We start from the raw sequence: 17,571 nt of genomic DNA, 5'->3' as shown, positions 1-17,571 counted from the left end.
ACAACCACACATTTTGCATAAGATAAATGATAAATCTCAAGTTCCACAATATTAGTGTTCTACTGTAAAGAAATTATATATAATAAAATATGAAGTTTTCAGATTTGCCTCACCAAAACTGATGTCAATAATTAAAGATATATAAACAGAAAAAATCACTTTCAAAGACAATCTACTTCTTATTCAAAGTTCAGAACCTACCACTTAAATTTGTGAATGTTTTTATTTATGAAACAATAACTAATAATTCCCACTAATATAAGTGTTATATTTTAGAGACCATGAGACAATATTTTGGAGAAATAAAACCAAAAACTCTTTTGAAAGACTGTGTCAAGTTCTTCTGTTTCTTCTGTGCTGTTAAGTGTAGTAAAGTCATTTAAGAATGAAGGAGACAATTCTGATTACATACTATAATCAATGGGGATACATGAAGAGTACAGAACATAAAGTTCAAAGAATAATATCCATACTTCAGAAGTTCCAAATGCCAAATTAACCTTAAGTTTCACCTGTGTACCAGCTACTACTGTAATTGCCTTTTATTTCTTCTTATCACTAGCACTTTTTCTCTTCAAGTCCATTAAGCCAAAAATGTTTTAAATATATTAATCGTTAAAAACAACAGAGTTTAAAGAAAGAATATATTTGAACTACATAAACAAAAAAGGTATTACATAAGAAAAAATAATGTAACAATTTATGTAAGTACCTAACACATGAGCATGCTCTTACATCTAAAACAAAAATAAAAAGGTAACATTGGTACTATATATATATATTTGACAAGTGTGCATTAAAGAATTCTCTAATATAAAACATTTAAAATGTGGAGAATACTTTTTCAAGATACAGAAAACAATTGTTAAGATAGGCACACCCACAATTCTTATTAAAAACATGCTGGCGGAAGATAAAATTCATCTGAGCCCTCATTTCTCAGATGTGCAAAAGCTATGAAATTGTTAATCATTGGATACTGCCTCCCACTTCTGCACTGTTTTGAGATTCAACACTGATTGGTATAAATTATGAATTACACAATTAGTTATTTTTCAGTGTTTCTGCCAAGGTTCCATATAGAATGCATCTTTTTAATATGAATACTTAAAACAGCAACATTGTTTATAAAAGTCACTTCCTTGTGTTTGCTTTTTTTTTTAAAAAAAGGCACTATATTTAGAAAAGTTATTACAGAAAATAGTACTTCTGAAAATCTGAAACTCTAATCAACGTGCTCCATCAACCATAAGTGGATCTTAGAAGCCCTAACTGAAAAGAACACAAATGTAAAAAGCTGATAAACTTAAAGATTATAAAATTGGTTTATTGTAAAAGTAATTCAAGAATACCCAGTTAAAATTTTACCCCAACGCTACCCACACAACCAAGAAGCAGTTAAACACTTACATTAGGAATAAGGACATAAAACAAGAAAGACCATCGAGGCTGTGATTCAAACTCAGAACAGAGAAAGGACTCTGAGGTCTCCTTCAGGTCCGTACAGAGGGTATGATAAGATCAAAGCACTGTGTCTGTCAGGTACCACAGTGCTGCTACAACATTGAGGTATAACTGGGAAAGTTAAAGTCAAGGGGAAATGAAGAACTCCATATACTTACTTTGCGGGTGTACTCAAGTGATTGAAATTTTGGGAACTGCCTTTAATGACAGCAAGATGCAAGATAAGTCTTTATTGGAAAAAAAAGGAGGTTATAAAGTTCTCTATCGAAGTCCTACTAAGTCTTCACAAACCCCCTCCCGCCTTCCCACCCTCTCTCTTTTATCTAAAGCTACTCTGCTGATACATAAAGATACGATCTTAGTTCTGGCTTACTGACAAACTGTAGGCACTACTTCCAAGTAGCTTTGATCTTCTGCACATAAAAAACCCAACATGCAGTATCATCCATATACTCAATTATGCATTCTAGGTAGAATTTCATTATTGCTCAAAAAAAAAAAAAATTTATGCATCTGCACAGTGGCCACTTCTCCCAGACTTAATTCAAGATTTAATCTTTCTGCTGTTTTCTTAATAAAAGCCTTTAGAGTCAATTATTATGAGTGATCGACCTATGAATCATTATATACAACACAGTGACTGCATTTTTGAGCACTGAAAATACTTAATATAAAACTTACTTTCAACTTTTTCATTCCTCTGAATTGAAGGGTCAAAATACTTCCATTTTTTAATTAGAAAAAAAAGAAATCTATCCTCCCAAGCTGAGGCTTTTCATTGCAGTTCTACCCAGGAAAAGAGATTTCATGTCTGCTATAAACCCTTGAAAATAAGGGCTCACTCTAGAAACATTGAAAGACCCTTAATCACAGAGGTGCTAGCTGGTGCCACTGTAATTCACAACCATTACTTCATAGCTTATACTGAAGAGTTGATTCATGCTCATTTTCTTCCTTTAAAAATACTCTTTGGAAACCATTATTACTCCTGTAGAAACATACTCTAGTTATATCTCTCCCTGTAAAAATAAAAGTATAATCATGATTATCTCTATTTCTTTGCTAAATTCAACTACCAATATACATTTATTAATCTGATCACTTTACCAGCTAACTCATGACCTTACAGTATTTTACTGTCCAGGGTCAATTTTAGCATATAGGAGAAGGAGCAAGTCTTATTAAGAACAATCCTGTAGGCAATATTTCAATGTGGTCTTTAATGTGTTCACTATAAATGACAACTAAGGTACTAAATTTACTTCCAAAACTAAGATGAAGATAAAACTTCCAAAGCTAAAGGAAGGTAAACAACCACATAAAGCTTACTTTTGTCATGTACATTATGAACCTACTCAGTGATTTCCCACCAAGACTTAAAATTAGTCCAAGGGAGTAACAAGGGGAAAATAAAGCCATTTCTTATTTGCTTCTTTCAAATTCATTAGATAATATATTTTTTTGTGTACCCAGAGGGCATACAGTACTACTCGAGGCACTATTCAACGTAACAGCCCCTTCTAGAACACTAAACTACCTCAAACATCTGGAGACTGCCCCAATCAGATTTAAACTACTTGTGAGATATAAACTACTAGTCATGTATTCTAAATGCATACATTCAAAGCTACCATTTTAAAATAAATTGGAAAGTAGGGAAACCTAAAAAAAATTACATTCTGCTATCACACTATCATATAAACATTATAAGTATGTGTGGGGGTATACATAGAGAGAGCAGATAATCAAGATTTAAATAAGATGGTAAAAAAATCAGGAAATGTAGATTTTACCAAAGGAACTACAATAACCATCCCGAGCTACAATATAAACAGATTCACTATTATGGTAATTTGCCTTGGTTCCAGAAAAACAAACAAAAAAAACCCAACCAACCAAAACAAAATAAAACCCACAATAAAACCCACCCAAACCTATACTAGAGTATGTGGCAATAATTAATATATTTCTATGGAAATCATCTCATGCCTTATAAGCTCCTAAAATAAAATCAAGGTCACTATGTGACTAATGATATAGCACTAGGAGAAAAAAAAAAAACGCTGAAAGTAAAGCAGTCTTCAGCCTTGGTTTCAGCTACCTCTTCAAATAAGCATTAAGTACTTATTATCAGATACAACATTTTTGGCTTGTCAGACCAGTAAGCCATGTTTTTCCAATGGCCAAAGGCAGCTGGAGAAACAATTGCTTAAACAAACTAAACACTGTGACATGAAGAATTTGACTTCCAAGTCTGACTAGTTAAAATGACTGGTGAATACCTAACTGGGCAAAAGGAATGGCATCCATCATCCAAACAGGCTCACTTTCCCCAGCCCCCAAAACAAACAGTAGTTATTATAGCAAAAGAAACAATAAGTTTTTTTTTTTTTTTTGATTCTTTAGGGCCAATTATGAAAAGAGGTCAGCAATATATTAACAGCAGCAACGGACAAGGAAGAGCAAAATAGTGGATGAAAGAATCTTGCTGGACGTTTGCTCATCTTTTTCTGTATTAGCCAGAAGATTGCAACTGGCTTATCTGGAAATTTCTGGTATGTGTGTCTTATCTCCTTAGATCCTTTTCAGTCTACCTGAGGGCTCTATAACCATGTAAGAAAGCTTTCTTTATCTAGCTTGGTGGCAGCCAAAACAGACTCCATGTCATTAAGGATGTCAGAACTCAAAGCTTCCTGCAGACTTGGCATCAACTCCTCTCCTTCTATGTTCATTCCATCTCCCTCCAGTGTTCCAAGGTCCACATTTGTCCCAGGAATAGCTTCAAGGTAGTCTGGGAAACGATTCTGCTGTGAGGGTAGGGTGCTTTGGTTGATAGAATCACCTAGTTGGAACAGAGAGCAAGAATAAGGTCCATTTTCAAAAGCTAATATCAGAGCTATATCATGTGAGAACATACAGAAATGCATAAAGAAAGAAAAGCACTCCTGACTGACCTCCTGAACAGATGCCTAGTTTATTTTAGACCAAACATCCCACAAATAAAATAACAATGCCAAGGGTCTTTCTGCTTCAACATTTGTTCAGATATCTAACCAATAACTCGACTGTTTATGACTAAGTGCTGAACATTTAAAGGGAGTAAAAAAAAAAAAAAAATCCTCTGAAAAATTATAGACAGCAAAGGAGGAGCAAGTACATACACAAAAGCATCACTACTTGACTCTCTTCCAGATATGTACCACCAAAATAAGATAAAATATAAAAACGAATGGTATAATTTCATCTTTCCCTTAAGAACACTTTAGGAAAAATTAAACTAAAATAAAAGGACTGGGTAAAAACTCTATTCCACTCTTGAAGATTCACATTCATAGTAGCAAAACAAGCCTCCCAGGAATCCTAGAATAAATAAATCTTCCTAGTTCTGCTCTAGGTTTTCCAAATTACCTGGCCACAAAACCTTTTCTACACATGACAACATTAACATTCCTTAGAGCTTCAATGGAACATGCTTTTAGAAAAACTAATGTAAACCATTACATGCTATAGGGGTTTGGAGAGAGAAATGGGGGACAGAGGAGTAAGGAAAGGTGTTTGAATGAGATGGGTTTGAACTGACTCCTAAGGATGATTTAAGATTTAGAAGAGCAGAGATGAAGGTGGGGTTGGGGAGAAATTCTAAGAAGCATCAAAGCCATGAGCTAGATGAGTTCAGGCACAAAAGACTTGCCAAACACTTCCTGAAACTGTCAGGGAAAGAACCAGCTAGCTGGAGGTCTGTTTCATTTCCCTGCCAGTTCATGTCCTCTGATAATTGCCAAGTCCAGGACAATCAGTGGTCACTAGGTAAGCCACAGGAGAAATGATTCTTAATTACCCCTGTGAAGCAGGTGTTTCTTAACTCCCGCAAGACCCCTGTAACTATGCTAACAACAAAGTAAGTGAGCTCCATCACCTAGCCTTTCCCATTTAGTTTGCTGAGCCCCATAACACCTAAGTAGGACCAAAAACCCTCATAAAAAAGAGAAAAGCACACATGGAATCACATATAGAAAGCTCTCTCCAAATCTATAATAATAGAGAAATCTAAGAGGGTTTTCAATTGCCTTGCCAACTAATCCAGTATTTTAAATGCTAAAATAAGTCATGTCATCAGTTTTGTTTAAATAGAGCTAAGATTTTATGACATGTTGCAACTGAGAAGACTTAAATTACAAACTGCTATATAGAAACAAAGCCAGCTTGATTTGAAGTTTACAGGATTTTAATGGCTTTCTTCGGAATAATCTTTGCTCACAATAGCTTATTAGAGTTGGTCACACAATGACTTTATCTGTCTGAAAGTCAGACTCCCAAGAGGAATAAAGAGTACCAACCTGTATCCATTTCATCAACACTGTTCAAGAAGTCATCTGGGGTTCGAGGGACACTGTAGCTGCTCATGCTCAGTCCACTGTCTGTACTCTCATCTCGAGAGTGATAGGTGCCACTACAAAGAATTAAAGACCGATACAAAAATGGAAAAAAAAATATATAAATATATATATATCAAGGTAAAACAAAACAAAACAAACACCTGATGAGCACTAACATGATTCTCAAAGAGGATTAGTGAAAATTCCTGCCCTGCAACATGTGAAACAAGCACCCTCCCCTTCAGGGCCCATACACAGCCCTCAGGCTATGAAGTGAAACAGCCGAGGTAATCCTAATTGAAGCTGGCAGCTCTAAAGGGCCAACATCTCTCTCTTAAGGTTCTGGTTGGTGGCTAGAGAGTAAAAAAGAAATACTTAGTTTTTCTAGCTGACAGAAAATTCTCTGTATAGGTATTTTCTCTGTAATACCATTTTGAATCTGGGGATCCACATAGCTCCCTTGTTTCAAGGTCTTCAATTCCTCAAGTGGTAGTGGCAGAGGCATAGGTCAAAAAATACAAACTCTAAGTGGCAGTGAGATAGGTCTGCACTAGACTCATGTTAAATTCCTAGCTCTGATGCAGAGTTTAAGCCAAGGAAAAATCAACCCAAAAGAAAGAACCAGAATTCCTTTTTGGGCTGAGCCAAAAGAGATCAGTCACTGCTGATAACTTCTATAGCTTGATCTTCTTGCTTCTGCTTAGGGAGATAAAACCCAAATACCTCAGCATAAGATAGGAATCCTTAAGAGTTCCAACCGGAGGAAAAAGTAATTAAAAAACGAAAAGCAAAAACAAAAAATGCTATTAAGGCACACACCTTGAGAAAAACAGAAAACCATGAACCAAGACAGATTTTTACTTTAGGCTAAAGGAAGTTTCCCAGATTTACATACAAGTATGGTAAATATCTCCAGAACATTACTTTCATAAAAATAGAACACTGCAGATGCCGGCTGGCATTGACTATAAAATTTGAGGTTCTACTAATTCTAGAAAATCTCATGGCAAAGTGTGAAACAAAGCAATTGTTCAAGGGTCTGACCATGATGTGAACTTTAACTTTTCTCACAGCTTGGACATTTAAGTAGCTGTTTAGCTTACACAAAAGTTAAAAAATGAGAAACTACTACCAACAGTTGCTCAAGGTCGAAAGCTCAGTCCCTCAAATTTCTTCCCTAAATTACTTAATGCATCTGCTTTGTTCTCCCTCCACCTCACTCTGTATAATACTGCAACCACTCGTTTACTCTAATGCTTCTGCCACATTTTGGCAAGATTCAAAAGCCTCACACAGATCCAGGAAAACACAATTTTGCCTCTGAGACCATTTGTATACAATGCAGCCGCATAGGAGGTGGCCTCAGGATGTGGTTTGTTTTTATTTTGCCTGCCCTGATCTGAGACAAGGGCCTGGTCCTAGCCATCACTCTATTCCCACTGTAAGCTCGGGGCACACATCAGACACTCAAGACTATTACAGAATAGCTGAATTTACCCAGTTGTGCAGAGTTCTTTCTAAGCCACAGGGGAAGCACATGGGCCTTCCTTGGGACAGAGTTCACAGAATAATTTCCCTGACTAGGAACTGCTCCCTGTAGAAGAACTCCACTGCCTGCAGCCCCACTCATTCGATAAACATTCATTGAGCATCTACTACAGCATCAGACCAGGCTGTGAGGATAGAGAAGTTAAAAACAACAAGTGATGTTTTTTGAGAGGCTCACAACTTCAGGGGAGAGATGAACAAATACATTAATGAATCTTATTCAAGGGCTATGTGAGCACAGTGCTTTTAGAACACAGAAGGGAGCTTAAAAGTACTGTGTAAAGGTTTTGTAGAGGGAGATATCAGAGCTGGCCTTGAAGGTTCTCAGAGTAAAAGGGAGATAAGAGATGTTGCACCACTGCGAAGAGTCAACTCCCTGGCAAGTTAGGGGAACCTGGTTTAGAGCTTAAAAAATATGTATAAGTTGAATAAAAGGCAGTGGGAGAAACCATCAAGTTTTTGAATAGAGAAATGTTATAGTTAATGTGTTTTAGAAACTGGGGGCACTACAGAGAGTAGACATAGAAGTCTTCCCTCAGATTAATAAACAGATGATCTGCTACTCTGTGATCTTTACTAGAAAACAGTATTTCAAACTACAGCCCAGTTTTCATTAAAATTTTAAGAAAGAATCCATCATTTTTCTAAATGGTCTCAGTTTATCCTTAGATCAATATAGGCCTTCAATAGATGGGTAATGAAATTATATTGATTTGGAATTTTCCTTGTGAAAAAAAAAAAAAAGGTTCTGTGGCTATAATCTTTCCTAATTAACTTCAGAAATATTATCTTGTATAAAAACACTAAATATTTGGCAGAAATTTAAATTGTATGTGTCAGAAGAGTAAATTTTGTTTTTCTTAAGATCATGAGGTTTTCTGTTCAATTGGTAAGAACTGAATGGGTAGTGTAATGGTTTTCCTAAACCAAAGTACCTTTAAATACTTTAAAGGTATTCACAAGTTTCTTCCCGATTCTGTAATTTTAAGTAACTGTTAGTCAATAGTATAGGCAGAAGCAAACATGTGACTTAGAATTAAATGTCCCTTTCTACAAGTCTGAATAGCTTACTTCCTCTCACAGGAGCCAGCTTTTAGTCTCAAGTTTTATTGTACTTGCCATTTACAGAGAGATTCCTTTACAACTATGGTTTTTGGCCCACACAGATGTTTAAACAGCTTATTATAAGTACTAAGGAGAATAATCTCAAAGCCATGATCTTTTTTAGATATTGGTCAATAGCAACTCTCACTAACCTGTTCAGAAAGGGATCCGAGCTATTGGTCGTCATTGTTCTCAATTCCTGAGACATCCCAGGAGAAGATACTGGATTTTGAGTCCCACCATCCTGCTCTAGTGTCGGTAACTGGCTTCGGAGAGCTAATTCCTAGAAAAAATCAACACAAATAGAATCAGTCTACTGAGTAACAATTTTATTGTTAGGTTTAAAGAAATAAAATGCACATTAGGGTAACCATGTGAACGTAAAGTTAAATATTAACATCTATTTTAAAGTTAATAAGTTTCCCAGTGAGAAAAAAAAACCTCTATCTAGTTCGAATGAACGTAAATTATATAAATTGAGAGTTTATTTAGTCTTATTAACCTCAAAACATATATACTTTATTAGTGAATATCATTTTATTTTCCTTACTTTGGCAGACACTCCCAAATCCCTTCTTTGGAGTAGAACAGCAACTCTGGTCTTTTAAAAGAGACTCCTAAAGTTTATTTTTACTCACCAACCCTCATATGGTTTTACATGTTCTGCACTAGTAATGAACATTTGATGATTTATTTTAAGACACCAATTCCCCCCTACCTTCTCAGTATTTTTTATACGTTGCTATTAAGTATCTCATTTTAACTTCAGGTTTTTCTATCTTGAGCTATCTTCAGGAGCATCCACCAATTTCTCAGCAGGATTCTATCTGGAAACCTGAGCAAAAGCTATGGGCCATTACTAGTACCCTGACAGTTCCAGAAAGCCTGCCTCAACAGGCCTCTGAACACTCCAGGCCTCAGGCATAGCCTGGGACCCTGAGGCTAGTTTATCTTCCTCTGGCCAACACCTTAATACCTTTATTACTACTTTGTCCTTTTTCTCACCTTTTCATCCATTTACTGTTCCATTCTCTAAGAATTTCCATTTTATAAATATCTTCTCTGCTAAAAAATCAGCTTCTCCTCCCTTGACTTTGTTCGACTTGAAACGTTTTTTTTTTTTTTAAATCACGAAGGATGCTGCTCTCCTCTGTAGCCTTCCTGAGCCAAGCCTGCTCACTGAGGTATGCAACGGCCATCTCCAGATCCCTCACTCCCACTGTCATCACCCAGTACACAGGAAGTAAATATGTTCTCTGAGCTTTGCACTACCACTTCTAGACTATGAATTCTTCTTCATGCAAAAATCACTTCTGTTTATTTGGGTTTATGCATTCTGGATATAGTATACCTTAAAAAGGGGTTTCTTAACCAGAGGATCATGACAGAATAAAGAGGGCCTGTGAATTTGGATGGAGAAAAAACCTACACTTTTATTTTCACTGACTTCTAAGTGAAATTTAGCATTTTCTTTAATTACGAATATAGGCAACAAGCAGTAGTCTTTACTATATCTTTGACTTTTCATCAATAGAAGACATTTTCATATCATATTGTAGTTGTGAATATCTTAAAATACCATTTTTGCTCATTACTATTTCAATGTTATAGTAGTTATAAGACATGATGCTATAACTTGTTATTTATACATTGTTATGTGAATGATTCACTCAACCTGACAGCTCCTTGACCTCCTGGATTCCAATGATCTTCATCTCCACCTACCAAAATCATCCACTTGCATAGCAAAGGCCTTGTTATTTAAAACCAAACCGATCTCTAAAATCTTTGGCCATGTTTGGGACGATTGGTGTTTCACTTCATTCCAACTATATCCATCACCCGGGAACTGTCAACATCCATGCACAAAACCTGTATAATAATCTACCACTGAAATTCCTAGATCTCTAAATTGTAATGACACTGACCATTTTGCCATTAGTCAATCATTAACTGCAATCCCTCAGTAACACCCTGGAACTAAGTAAAATTTCTTCCCCAGAAATCTAATTGCACTCAGCCCACTGTCTGGGATCACAATTTTTCTGTTCACCCAGTTCCTGCATGATGTCACTCTCACTCTACCATCTCTCCAACCTCAGAACTCCAGTTACTTCTCTTTCCTACTATTCCAATCTATTGGTTCCCTTTTTCCTATTGTTTTGAATTGAGGTATAACTGACAATATAACATTAGTTTCAGGTATATAACATAATGATTTGATATTTGTGTACATTGTGAAATGATCACTGCGATAAGTCTTGTTATGGTTACATACGGTTACAAATATAGATTTTTTTCTTCTGATGAGGACTTGTAAGATTTACTTAGCCACTTTCAAATATGTAATAAAGTATTATTAACAAGAGTCACCAAACTGTCATTACATCCCATGACTTATTTTGTAAGTGGAATTTTGTACCCTTTGACCTCCTTTCACACATTTAACCCACCCGCAATTCCTCCCCTACTCTGGCAACCACCAGTCTGTTCTCTATAAGCTTGGTTTATTTTTTTTCAGAATCTACTTATAAGTGAGATCAAATAGTGGTTGCTTTCTCTGACTTATATAGTGTAATGCCCTCAAAGTCCATCCATGTTGTATATGGCAAGATTCCACTCTTTTTTTATGCACAATAGTATCACATTGTGCATATATACCACATCTTCTTTATCCATGGATGGACACTTAGGTTGTTTCCATATCTTGGCTATTATAAATAATGCTGCAATGAACAGCACTAGTGTTTCGAATTAGTGCTTTTACTTTCTTTGGATAAATACCCAGAAGTGGAACTGCTGGATCATATATGATAGTTCTATTTTTTATTTTTTGAGAAGACTTCATACTGTTTCCCATAGTGGTTGTGCCAATTTACATTTCCACCAACAGTGTACAAGGGTTCCTTTTTCTCCATATTTTTGTTGACACTTATTATTTCCTGGGGCCATGAGGCACAATTTTCTGGCTCCCTCTGCCATCTCTTCCTGTTTCCCACAAAGCTTTCTTCATGCACACTAATCTTTGAAACTTTTCTTCCAGTCTCAGGTTCCTGTCCTCCTGTTAAAGGCCAATCCATTCTCTCAGTAGCTTCAGGGGATCCATTTTATTTGTTTTCTCTCTATCTTCTATCTCTGACTCCTCCCATTCTCATCTTGCGAAGTGATAAGTGACTTTAAAACAATGATTGTGCACTCCCTGAAGGTCTGTAGTATATGTTGTTTTTTAGTACCACGTCTTTCCATATGCTCTTCTTGACTAGATCACTTTTCTTCTCCATTTAAGACTTTCTCTAGGTAACTCTCCATGATGATCCCATCTCTGTCTCTGGATTGGACAGACAGATGTTACATCTTTAACACCCTGAGCATATGTATGTAATATGATATTAGCAGTTATCACACCATATTGTAATTAGTTATTTCTTCTCTGTCCCTTAAGGGCACACTGAATAAATGAATGGACTATTTTGGAGTGTAAAACAATAATTTCTAATACTGTAAAGAATTTATGTTGCTATTGAAATGACAATGTAAATAGCAATAAATTTCAGAATGAATAAAATAGGTTCTGGATGAGGCTGATAGCTAGAGGTCTGTGAAGAAACTACAGGTCTTTAAAATACGGAAGTGATTTGTGAATATCCTGAAAAGAGCCCCAATTGTTTTCTAGCAAAGAAGGCATGTTCCTGTTTGTGTACCGAGTTTTGAACTCCTTGCAGCACAAAGCAAGTACGTGCCATGATACTAACCAGTAAATTGTTATTAAATAACTCAATAAATTAGCTGTAATTTTCATGTTGTTTTTACAACTTTTTATTTTATTCTTTTTAATAAAGTTCCCATTTTTTTCAGATTGTTTTATGAGATTAAAGCTGTCATGTGTAACTCTCCATGTTTTTGCTACTTTCAATTTTGTCATTTGGCTTGTTCAAAGCTGTCAAATTTTTACTTTTTCCTGCCTTAAACAAGTGAATTTCTACTGTCACAAATGCTGCAGAACCAACTATCCACATTTACAAAGAAAGGTAATTTAGAGACGTGAATAAGAAGGAAAATTATTTCAAGTTGCTAAGAAGGTATCCAACCCCCGAAGGGCTATGGAACACATTTTTCATTAAATTCATATTTGAGCCATGACTGAGAGTAACTAACCTAGGTCCTCATCTAAATTTAACTTGAAAGGCTCAAGAAAAAAATGCCACTTTATTTACTGGTGATGGTAAGAGAGTGGTAGCATTATTAATCAAATAGGGAAGAATGTGGCATGAAAACAAATATAATGTGATAGGGCCAATGAACCAAATAACATACAAATTATAGAAACCATATTCAAGGTATGAAGGTTCAACTCACTTTTAAAATTTCCGGTTACAGCAAAATGAAGTGTTGATTAGATGTCCTAAGTAAATTCTGAATAACTTTTCTGAGATATATGATGTATAATAACTTATACATATTATCCAAAAATGGATACATTCTTATATAGCTCAGTACTTGCTAAAGACAAAATTGCTTTATGTAAAAGTTGACTCTCCAAGTCATTAATTCCAATGTGAATATTTTCACCTGCTGTAAAACATAACTTATTTCATTGGGTTTAATAAGGAAGATGAAACACCTCTGTTGCTATTTTAAAGAAAGTGTCAAAAATAGGAGAGAGACGTCTCTGTTTAGGTAGGAAAACCACCTAACATTTCCCCCTCCTTACCCTATCTATGACTTTGGAATTCAACTGAATATAAAAAGAAGTAACTTCTACTTCTCACATAAACACACACACGTATGCACGCATACGCCCATACAGACATAGTTTTAAGGTGGCAGATCTTAGAAGTAAAATGGAAATTTGGGGCAGTGTCCTGCTCCATTGCTTTACCTAGTCAGATTCTGAAGGAGACTTAAAATGGAGTCAGAGCTGAGAGTTCCTCCCTATGCTGTCCAGCTTCCAGTGAGGAACAATTAAATCATGGGTTTTCATTGTGAATAAACTTTATAATTCCTTATATTTTGAGCCAAGGATTATAAATGTGAAAGTGAACACACATATAAAATTAAGAATTTCAGAAGTAAAATATTGAAAATTTGTTTGAGCTGTTATAGACCTTTTGCTAGTGACTTCAGAGAAGTTATTTTAATACGGAAAGTATGAAGTGATGCTACATAACAATCTGAATTTTTTGATCAAAAATGTATTTCATATACTTTCTCTATTATATGCATTTAAAAGTAAGCCTCTATCTATCTATCTATCTATCTATCTATCTATCTATCTATCTATCTATCTATCTATCTATTTATCTATCTATCATGTGTGTATGTAGAATAAGCCTATTCTAGCGCAATAAATTTTATCAAAACATTTTGGATAAACTGGAACATTATTTTGTCATTGGGTAAATCTGGCATAACTGTTTTAAAAATAAGCCATGGGACATAACTGGATTGTCTACAAAAACTGATTTCAGTTGAAACATTTCATGTTGAAAGTTACATCTATCTCTAAGGAGTTTTTTATTCTGAACAAATGCCTAAAATTAGAAAACTGAGCTAAAAATATAAGTTCGTTAAGCTTCTCTTTTCCCAAAGGTAGCCAGAAAAAATAGTTTGACAGACTTTCAAAAATGGAGATGCAAGTTGATAGAAAATTCAGCCAAAATTTAATCATGCTTCTGTATTTGAAAGGTCAAATAGTTCTTTTGCAGTAGTAGTTGACTTTTTCTAAATGAAACAAATATTTTTAGCTTATTTTCTTCTGTAATAATACAAAAATGCGGTTGCTTTTCCCATTGAGCTTGTAAATCTTAGCTAATCTGGGACGTACTGAGTCAGAGCTATCTGCACCATAAGTGAAACCCAGTCCCAGCTGGGTCTGGAGGGAACTTTCCAGGATGGTTTATAAAGGAAAAGACAAGTTTGCTTGCTTTATATGGTGGACTTTTATAAACTCGGGATGTAGCCATAAGCCACTAGCCCTTTTTTATATTTCTCTCCTTTCATTTAAATAGCAGTATTATTTCCCATAGCATAAAGAGACACTTCAATGCATAACTGGTAAAGTATTTTGACCCTATATAAAATGGATGGTTTGAATTCATATCATTTAGAAAAATAAGGAGAAAAGCAGAAGTAGTCCATAGTCTAGGAACATTTACAACATTTCTAGTTATTAAGTCCTTAGGTATCTAAGAAAAATAAAAGCACATGTATACACAGTCATGTAATTTAGAAACAACTCAAATGTCTATCAACAGGCAAATAGATAAAATAAATGCAGTACATTCCTATTACAGAATATTAGTTAGCAATAAAAAGGAGTGAACTATAGATATATCATGAATGAATCTCAAAGCAATCTTACTAGCTGAAAAAGTTATGATTCTATTTACAGAAAATTTTTAAAATTATAAAGTCAACTTTACTTTCTTAAAGTAATTCTGTCTTTAACAAATGAGCTATGTAAGAGTATATCCATTTTTGGATAATATATGGCACGTAAATGAAGGTCCCACCCCTCTGCCCCCGGGTGATCAAAAGGAAGGTTAGTTTTGTAAACTAGAAATCCAAATTTAAAAATGGAGACTAACTCTAAAAATATACATTTTATACACAGTTCGTCTTAGTGACAGAAGTTTATGATGACAATTCCAAAAATAGGGAGCAAAAAGCCATTTCTTTCAATATTTAAGATAGGCCTTGCCATGCCCCATTTTCCACCATAGCTTTAACCAGTCACAGATATTTCATTCTGTCTGAAATTACTAAAATATTTAGCCAACGTTTAGAACACTTTTTGTTTTTCAATGTTTGTGCCATTTACAAAGTAGCTTCAACTTCAGAAACATTTTTGACTAAAAAAATGTGTATACATGAATTTGGGGGATAGTTATGATAACTATACGATGATCCTAAGCTCTGATAAGTGATATCCAAAGTAGATTTGCAGTTTGGTGTTCCCAGCATTATCCTGAGATTCAACAGTCTTTCTGACAGATTTCTGGAATTAGGTCTTGTGTAATTTGTATTACTTAATTATGATCTCAATTAAAATAATAAAAGTTATTATAGTAGTCTTCGAATTATGGTGACCTTAATTATAAAAAAATACAACCTATTAAAGTATTCAGGGTGTAAGACTTAATCTCCCCTCTCCCTTTTACACAAACATTTCAATGTGCCCATTAAAAATATAAAATGTAAAATATTCACAGGAAAACACTTAAATGAATCTATGGTTTATATTCAATATTAGGACTTCATAAAGAGGAGAGATAATCTTGGAAAAATTGTTAATTGGATTCTGAAACAGCTTTTTCAGTATCTACTATCAAGAAAGACAGCTAGAGGGGAAAAAAAAGAGCCAAATTCTTTGCTATTATTAAATTCAGGGAGAAAAAGGATGGACGGCAATTTTTTCACATGGCTAACAGTGGTATTATTTTGGTCCATTTGACAAAAACTATGGATAGCTGAACCTCTTTACCATTGTGGGCTAATGGCATAGTACAATATCTTCAACAAAAATACTGTGGGGGTTTTATTACTCATTAAACCAGTGACTGACCTTGATGCGTATGTCTTATTACCCATAAGAAATGGCAATTATGCAATATTTGTTAGTTGCAAAATACTGATAACTGTAATTTCCATGAAGATTAAAGCAATTATTTGCTCAGAAAAAAAGGATTTTATATACAACAGTCTTATTTCTATTTTCTGGGGAGTTTCAAAAATTCTGATGAGGCCACTGGGAAATGAGTTTTGACCTAGATCAAAGGAAATGGAAACTTTTAATTGGTAAGAGGGGAAAAAAGCTCACAAACAGAATCATGGCAGTAAGACAGAAGAGTGTGCATTCAGCAGAAGGAAGAGTATATTGGCTTGACTAAAGAGAGAAGGCTACTGACCACAGACCATGAGCTAGGTTGCAGAGTTTAGTCTTAATCTCATTAGGGAAGCATGGGTTTTTAAGTACCACATTCTTCAGCACAAGAAGGTTAAAACATTTACACTCAAGGCAAACTATCTTTCCTCAAGTTGCCTGTTTCAAAAGGCCTTGAAACAGAAGCTGGGATGCATCCACTCTCTAAAAGTCTCTCATTTATAAAGGAGCAATCGATGTATTAGAAAGAGACATATCTACAAAATTAAGCATTACATGCCCAATTTCACAGAGCAAAGATGATGTTTATAGTTTCAGAGTTTTATTTTCTAATAGAAATTGCTTTTGAAACATGAAAATAGTGAACAATCAAAATGAAATTAAAAATTTAAAGCTCTATGAGATCAAGTTTTTCCAAAATTCTGTGAACAAACTCTAACAAATTAATTTAAGAGAATATACTAATGCCTCTTAAGTTGTCTTAATTTTTCAGAATTTTTAATTAACCTTACCTGTACTGACATTAGTTTATATGACTGGAGAATTCTACAATATAGCCATGTTTGTTAATACTATTTGAAAGTACTTAAAGATAGCTTTTGAAATGAGTAATTTGTAAACATTCTGAAGTTTGGTACTTTCTCACATATGAGGTACAGAATTATATACCAAAGCATATGAGGTATAGAATTATATAAAATAATGACAGTGATTTCACATTGCTTGTTAACTCTTCTAAACTAATATCCATTAGGAAAATAAAAAAATAAACTTTGAACAACAGTGCCTAGCACTCAGATTTTGAATGGATCCATCCTCTTTTCGCTATCATTCCTCTATAATACCACATTCTGCTCTTCGAGACTGGAAAGCTCTTACTGGCTATCTTAATTATCCTGGTAACCCTACTTAAAGCCATCTTCACTTAAATATGACCATCTTTGTGAAATCTTTCTTGACATCTACCTTAAAGTCACTTAGAAAATATGTAGCCTGAGAAAAACACAAATGCTTTCTTTATACAAACGCTACTAGATTCCACGCATCGTATCTGAGCTACTCCAAATTTAACCCCATACTGGAATTTCATTCATTTATTGATGTTTTCACAATCATGCCAGATAAATACATTGAAACTGCAACTTATATAACAAACTAATATTTATTCTCCAGCATTTGCAAAGTTGATTAAAAAAA

The 17,571-nt window shown here is 34.7% G+C and overlaps 1 protein-coding gene across 1 annotated transcript in view; it reads right to left on the bottom strand.

The window, feature by feature from the left end:
- Nucleotides 1-204: 204 nt before the first annotated feature.
- The window catches only part of YAP1 (Yes associated protein 1), a gene marked incomplete at its 5' end in the record, with an annotated part of 99,537 nt that continues 82,170 nt past the window's right edge, over nt 205-17,571 (bottom strand). Inside the window, 3 exons of the mRNA XM_006907539.3 lie at nt 205-4,306; nt 5,802-5,914; nt 8,645-8,775. Of these exons, the coding sequence (XP_006907601.2) occupies nt 4,068-4,306; nt 5,802-5,914; nt 8,645-8,775 (483 nt within the window). The remainder of the gene's footprint in view (nt 4,307-5,801; nt 5,915-8,644; nt 8,776-17,571) is intronic.

The sequence above is a fragment of the Pteropus alecto genome, unplaced genomic scaffold, assembly GCF_000325575.1.
Source record: "Pteropus alecto unplaced genomic scaffold, ASM32557v1 scaffold12, whole genome shotgun sequence".
NCBI classification, from domain to species: domain Eukaryota; kingdom Metazoa; phylum Chordata; class Mammalia; order Chiroptera; family Pteropodidae; genus Pteropus; species Pteropus alecto.
Note: the sequence above shows the minus strand (reverse complement) of the source record. Positions and strands in the feature narration are given on the sequence as shown.